At 34.0% G+C, this 7,135-nt stretch overlaps 1 protein-coding gene across 1 annotated transcript; it reads left to right on the top strand.

The window, feature by feature from the left end:
* Positions 1–1,032: 1,032 nt before the first annotated feature.
* LOC115965960 (exocyst complex component EXO70B1-like) lies at positions 1,033–6,378 on the top strand. The gene is made up of 2 exons (XM_031085281.1): positions 1,033–2,151; positions 5,429–6,378. The coding sequence occupies exons 1-2, from the start codon at positions 1,162–1,164 to the stop codon at positions 6,287–6,289; spliced, it is 1,851 nt and encodes a 616-aa protein (XP_030941141.1). The 5' UTR covers positions 1,033–1,161; the 3' UTR covers positions 6,290–6,378.
* The last annotated feature ends 757 nt before the right edge of the window (positions 6,379–7,135 follow it).

Here is a 7,135-nt window from a genome sequence, read left to right on the forward strand (position 1 = left end):
ACTATTATCCAGACACAAAAATTATGATGTACTTTTAGCACAAGAAAGAAAAAAAAAATACAAAATAATGGATACAACGAAACATTCAAAGATGCATACTGTTAACATTGACATTCAATTGTCTACAATAAGCTTTGGAGGCAAGGTAGCCCTCACAAATAATGGGCCAAGAATGCAAATAAAGCCCACATACCATAATAAACACAAAAAAGGAGAGATCCTCTATGCACGAGGACTAGCATATACCCCCACAAGAAAGTTCCGCCGCTTTTTTGTTTTCTGTTTTTTCTGAGTTCTTTCTGTTTCAAATAAAACTAGGATATATTTGATACTATTATTATTGATAATTGAAAATTAAAAACTGAAAATATTATAATAAAATAATTTTTAAATATATAAATAATATTGTAAGACTCAATTTTGAAATTTATTTTGCTAAAAAAGATATTTGTGAATCTTATAAATAACATAGGAGACTCACTATTTTTCAGCCACACACAAGAAGGCACGAAAAATGTGCAAAACACACATAAAGATCCATTTAAATACAACTGAAAATTAAAAATATTATAATAAAATAATTTTTAAATATACAAATAGTACTATAAAATCTATTTTTAATATAAAAAATTACTGAAAAATAGGGTTTATGAACCTCATAAACATGGAAACCACTGATGAATCCCTGAGGAGCCAAAAAGCCAAAAGAAACCGTAACAGTAAAATTTGTCTTTGAAACGCGTGAAAAAAAAAAAAAAAACGCTGGAAGCCGGGGAACGCAGAGTAGAAATACATTAACCGGAACCGTAACAGTAAAATTTGTCACTGAAACGCGTGAAGCTTCAACAATGGCGGCGAGACCAAGTCAGTCCTGCCACGGCTCATTAAACACCACAAAAATTTCTATCTCAATGTTTGACTAAAACTGAACTATGTCCAACCCAATCCCATAAAAAAATAATAATAATAAAAAAGAGATACTTTTAAGAAAGTTCCTGGGCATTACGTCCTCATTCGCTGGAAGGTCACACTTCTCTCTGCTTAAGCTTACTCATTTTGTGGGCGTTACTTCCTCAATCCCACAGCTCATTCCTCTTTCTATTTCTCTCTTCCAAACCTTCCTTTCTCTTTCGGTTTCTCTCTGTCTCAAACCCCAAAATCATGTCTATGACCACCATGACTGGCATCAACACTGCTCAGCACATCGTGCAGAGTATGAACTCACCTGTGAGGGCCGATGAAGACAACGAGGACAATTTGATCTGTCCAGAGGCTGTAGATGAGCTCAGAGAAATCGAGACGAGAATGATTCGCCAAGTGTATGGAGAAAGAAGTTTGTCACTAGTAGCAGGGTCATTTTTTCCGTCAGCCAAGTCGGAAGCTGGCAGTGGCAGTCGGGATTGGAATGAAACAAATCCAGACTCCCCTCTTAACATTTCATCATTTTTCCCATCCAACAAGTCTGAGACTGATAGTAGTCCAGAATTCTCTCGTTCCAATTCCGATTTCATAATGTCAATCTTCTTACCAGCCACATCTCCAGTAGACAGTCCCGAAAACAATGAAATAACACTTCGAAGTCGTTCCATACCCTCATATTCCATAATGTCAATCTTCTCACCGGCCCGATCTGAAATAAACAGTCCCGATAATCATGAAATAATCGTTCGAAACCGTTCCATACCCTCATATTATCACTTCTTTCCACCCTACATGTCAGACACTGACAGTTATGGATCATCAACTCCTAATCAGCTTTCCATACCATCATTATCTTTCCCAACCAACAAGTCAGAGACTATTAATAGTAGTTTAGGAAGTAATGGAATTTCTTTGGATGAGCGGATCTTAGGAGGGATCGAGAAGATGGATAAATGTATTCAAGCTGCTGTCGAGACTCTCCAAAGCAATAACGTCGTTGAGCTGATGATGTTCAGATGCACTGATATATACGAAGAGATTTGCTTCAACAGAACCTTGTTGAATTTCAGTCGAGCCGTTGAGCTTGGAGGAAGATCGCCTGAGAATCTCTTTAGGATACTAGACACGTATGATGCGATGGCCGAGGCGATGGAGCAATTGGACGACTATTCTGTGATCCTTAAGGCAACAGCGATGCTCACCAGGCTTTGTAACGTGCCCATCTTAAAGGTAACTGTAGATTTTTTTTCATTTTTAGGGTATGTTTTGATAGAACTTATTTTGTTGAAATTGAAAACTGAAAACTGAAAACACTGTAGCAAAATAATTTTTAAATGTGTAAATAGTACCGTGGGACCCATTTTTAATGAAAAAGTTGATAAAAAAATGGAATTTGTGGGGCCCATGAACAGTACATAAGTCACTGTTCATGGCTGAAAAGTCAACAATATGCGGCTGAAAAAAAAAAAAATAAATAAAGGAAAAGGAAAATGCGGACGCAACGTGAAACGCACTATCCAAACATACACTTAGGGTCCGTTTGGATACAGCTGAAAATTGAAAACTGAAAAACACTGTAGCGAAATAATTTTTAAATGTGTGAATAGTATCGTGGGACCCATTTTTAATGAAAAAATTGCTGAAAAGTGAAATTTGTGGGTCCGTGAACAGTACACGATGTGCTGTGATTGGTCCAAAAAAATTTGAAAAGTCAAAGTTTGCGGCTACTGTTCATTGAACAGTGCATGAACAGTAGCCGCAACACCCAAAATGCTCCAAAACGCGTGAAAAAAAAAAAGTTTTGGAAAAACGCAAACGCAGGATTGGGCAGAAAACGCCCAATCCAAACGCAACCTTAGTGTCTGTTTGGATCCACATCTGCGTTTCACGTTTCTGTTTTAAATTTTTTTTTTGGATGGACACGCGTTTCAGGAGTAAAATATTACTGTTTATTACTGTTATAAACAGTAATCGTAACTTTGACCCAAACAGTGTATTTGTATACTATTTATAAATCCACAAACTTTACTTTTTAACAACATTTTCATTCAAAATGGGTCTTATAGTACTATTCATATATTTAAAAATTATTTTACTACAGTATTTTCAGTTTTCAATTTCGACAAAATAAGTCATATCCAAACAAACCCTTAACCATTCAATTCAAATAATTCCCTTTCTCAAAAAAAAAAAAAAAAAATCAAACAATCCGTATAAAGTACAATATCATAATAATTCCATTAAAAATACCTTAAAAGTAAGTTAGAACTTTATGCAATAATTACAACGGCTATTAAAACTTTATGCAATAATTACAACGGATATTAGTTACAAAAGAATAAAGGTCTGAATAAAATTAATTACACATCATTTACTTGTCTCATTAGTAGAATTAAAGTCATAACCATTATTAAATACAAAAGAATGAGTCAAGCTTACTCTAAAATATACATCATCTAAAGATCACAATCACAAAAGTCCAGTCTCTATCAAATTGCTAGCCACAAAAACATGTTTTAAAACGATCGTTGCCTACTCTAAAAAATTTTGTAAAAGAATAGGATAAGACAGAACTCAATAAGTAGCATAATTAATGGGGTGAGAGAAATGCATGTTTCATGATGATGAATAGTTTACAAAGCATGTTTTAATAAGGAAATTTCTAACTAAAAACTGCAAGACCATTTTGAATAATAATATAACAAGATTGATTAAATAATGAACACAAATTTTCTCAAAATAAAAACCATGAAATTATATACTATAATCTATGAGTACTAACAATATAATTCCAAAACTATAAAATCTAACATAAGGTAATTTATTACAAAGATAACACACTACCAAATAGTCTGGTCAAGGGATCCACTCATTCACAATTGGCATGATATTGTCCTCTTTGGTATGTAGTCTCTTGCCCTCGTGAGCAACAACTTCACCCATACCCTTAAGGTTTTGTCTCTCCCCCTTTGGCAGTAGGGAGAACACGCCAAATAGGTCCTCTTTTGCATGTGGTCTTTTGGCCGTATGGGTAGCAGCCTCACCCACGCATAATCAAAGAACCTCTCCCCATGGGTATCAAGGAAAACGCGTCATCCAAAATTAAAGGGCACTGACCTGGATCTGACACCATTGTCATAAAGACTATGGAAATCAAACCAAATGATCATCGGAAAATCATACATGACATAGGGTTAAAACCACATAAAGCTTACAGGTTATATATACTTTGAAACACATAGTTTATATTTAGGTAGTTTCAAAAAACCTTAAATTAAAACACATAGTTTATATTCAGGTAGTTTCAGAAAACCTTAAAGAACCAAAACTTCAACAAAGTTTGTAAGGTTTCCAAAATTTATTCCTTGACAATAAGATTTTCTATTAATTTCCCAAACAATACAAGCTATGACAAGCACTTTTAAATTTTCCAATATACCATAAGATCCATAAATTCCTTATCAAAGATTAAATCAAAGATGCTCATATTTTCCATGTCAACAATTCATACATTTCTATACATGCATTACCAAATATGATAAATTTTTTATATAGGGTTACAACACAACACTTTTTAAGAAAACATGGTTCCACAAATAATTTTTCAAAATGTATTTAATCCAAAAACAATGTTATACAACATGATTATTTTCCACACAAAAAAAAAAAAAAAAAAAAAAAAATCTCATTAAAAAGTTACTTACCTTGCAACCTGCAAACAACCTAATTCTCCAAAATCTAAAAGAGATTAGCTAGGACTTAAATAATATCAAGCAAACCTATCACAATAAGCATAAAACTTGAAATTGTATCTAGCTACGAATTAGGAATTGTCAAATAAGCATTTAGTTAGGTAAGCCTAGTATTTAACATCACAAATAATGTATTTCACTTTCAAAGTTTCTCAACAAATTAATTCACAAGGCATAAGTTCCAATTTATACTCATAAGTCATTCAAAGAATTATCTCTAACATCAAAATTTCAACACTTTATAAGTAGTTTCCACAGGATTTATATAACGTCATTAATAATAGGAATCTTTAACTAGCTCCAAATAATTAATAAAAATTATATTTACCATCTATCACATGATATAACTCAAAACCCTTAAATTTCTACTATAAATAATCCTTAGATAGTCACCATTGTAAAAACCATAAACCCACTCATCAAATAAATCCACCAAGACAAAGCACATACATATAAACACTTGAATATCACTTTCAAAACTCATAAATCACATGACTATTATTATCAAAACTTAGATAAAATAACCCCAAGCAAAAGTATAAAACCCACCAAAAAATTAGGAATTTTCACCTCAAATAAAAGATGTGAATGTGCAAAGGTTGCTAAGAAGTTTTTCTAGGTGATCTTGCTGGAAAAATGATGGTGGAGACTGTGGTGTGGAGTGGTACCGATGGGAGAGTGAGAGAAAAAAGAAAAGAGAGCAAGCTAGTGGGATCCAGAAAAAATCTGACTCTTTTTTTTTCTTTTTTTTTAAGTGTTGGGAGGTTAGAGAGACACATATCCAACTTGAGACGCAGGAGCAAAATGGGACCTTGAAGAGTGGTGGCATTCACCCACTGACGCAGACCATGATGAATTATATGAAATTGATTGTGGATTACAGTGATACTCAGAACTTGTTGGAAATTGGTGAAGATGATGATCAATTAGATGTTTTGCGAAATTATGATAGCAATAGCTTGAAAATGAATCCGGTAGCTAGGCAATTGTTTCTGTTAATAAAATTTTTAGAGTCCAATCTCAAGAAGAAATCGAAGCTCTATGCGGATGGTGCATTGCAGTATATTTTTCTGATGAATAATATTCTGTATATGAAGCAGAAGGTGAAGGATTTGGATCTTGGGGGGCTATTAGGTGATAATTGGGTTCGTAAGCAACATGGGAAGATAACGCAATATGCTATGAGTTATCTTAGGGCTTCATGGACCAAGGTGTTGGATTGTTTGAATGATAGAGGGACCCCTTTGAGCTGGAGTAGTGAAGCCTCGCCGGTGACTTTGCAGGAGAGATTGATGAATTTCAATACATGTTTTGAGGAAATCTATAGCGTTCAAACTGCTTGGATTGTCCCCGATGTTCCACTCCGGAAAGAGCTTAGGATATCTATATTAGAAAAGGTGATCCCGGCTTACCACTCATTTATGGGAAGGTTTGGGAATCAAGTAGAGAGTGGAAGGCACGCTGAGAAATACATAAAGTACACAGCAGATGATTTAGAGGATTATTTGTCGGATTTGTTTAAGGGTATACCACGAGGACTACGCACGCTTGCACCTATTATGCTCCCTGTTAGGGGTAGAGTGAAAAGACGACTTTTTCTGTTTAATAAAGCTTAATTATATGATGTTGATTTTTGTTGTTGTTAATGTTATAAACTTGGGTTTTTATGAATGTTAATTATCTTTGATGCTGCATACTGTAATAATTTATGCACATGTATGTGCTATAAATTTTAGCGTTTGTAAGTGAATCACCATTGCTCTTAAATATCTGTGTCCACACTTTATTGGGCGCCCATGGGCTAATTGACTGTATACTTGCTGTTCTGGCATGTTTGTGTTTTTATATCAATTTTGTTATTGCAGTTCCATTGCTGGGTGTATGTGCTGGTTAAAAAACTAGTCATTATTGTGTAAAGTGGGATTTCACAAATATTTCGTACTGTAGATTAGCTCTTCTTCTTCTGTTTAATGGAATAGGATATCTGGTGTATGATTGCAGCCAAGTTATAATAATCAAAATGCGCATTGATTCTATACATTCTTTCAGAAATATGAGATATCTGAACGTTGATAGTGATTAATAATTTATCAAATATGATATTAAATGAATAAACTGATCAGTGCTGAAGTAAGAAGGATACAATAAGAGTTGGATCATTTGTGAATTGTGTAGGTCATTGTTTTTCAATAATAATAAACATGTTTAATCTTCTCTCTCTTAAACGTGCACACTGTACCAGTTAAGACAAATGTATCCATCTTCTAGTGTTATAGATTTCCTACAGAAACCTATACAAAGCTTTGTCCATCCATCTAGAATTTTCAAAGTTGCCGTTCAACACCAATTGCTCATGTTAAAACTTGTTACTAGTTATTGTGTTGAGATTATGAGCTTTGAATGCCTCAGATGCAGAACTAGTAATAGAAACAACTTGGGCGGAGAAGGGAAAAAAAATCACA

This window comes from Quercus lobata, chromosome 10 (assembly GCF_001633185.2).
Source record: "Quercus lobata isolate SW786 chromosome 10, ValleyOak3.0 Primary Assembly, whole genome shotgun sequence".
Taxonomy (NCBI): Eukaryota; Viridiplantae; Streptophyta; class Magnoliopsida; order Fagales; family Fagaceae; genus Quercus; species Quercus lobata.

Bases quoted from the DNA above. Each gene is read 5' to 3' on its own strand.
- LOC115965960 (XM_031085281.1), top strand. From the start codon at position 1,162: ATGTCTATGACCACCATGACTGGCATCAACACTGCTCAGCACATCGTG. The intron at 2,152-5,428 runs GTAACTGTAGAT...TTTTTTTTTAAG, and splicing joins GTAACGTGCCCATCTTAAAG to TGTTGGGAGGTTAGAGAGAC.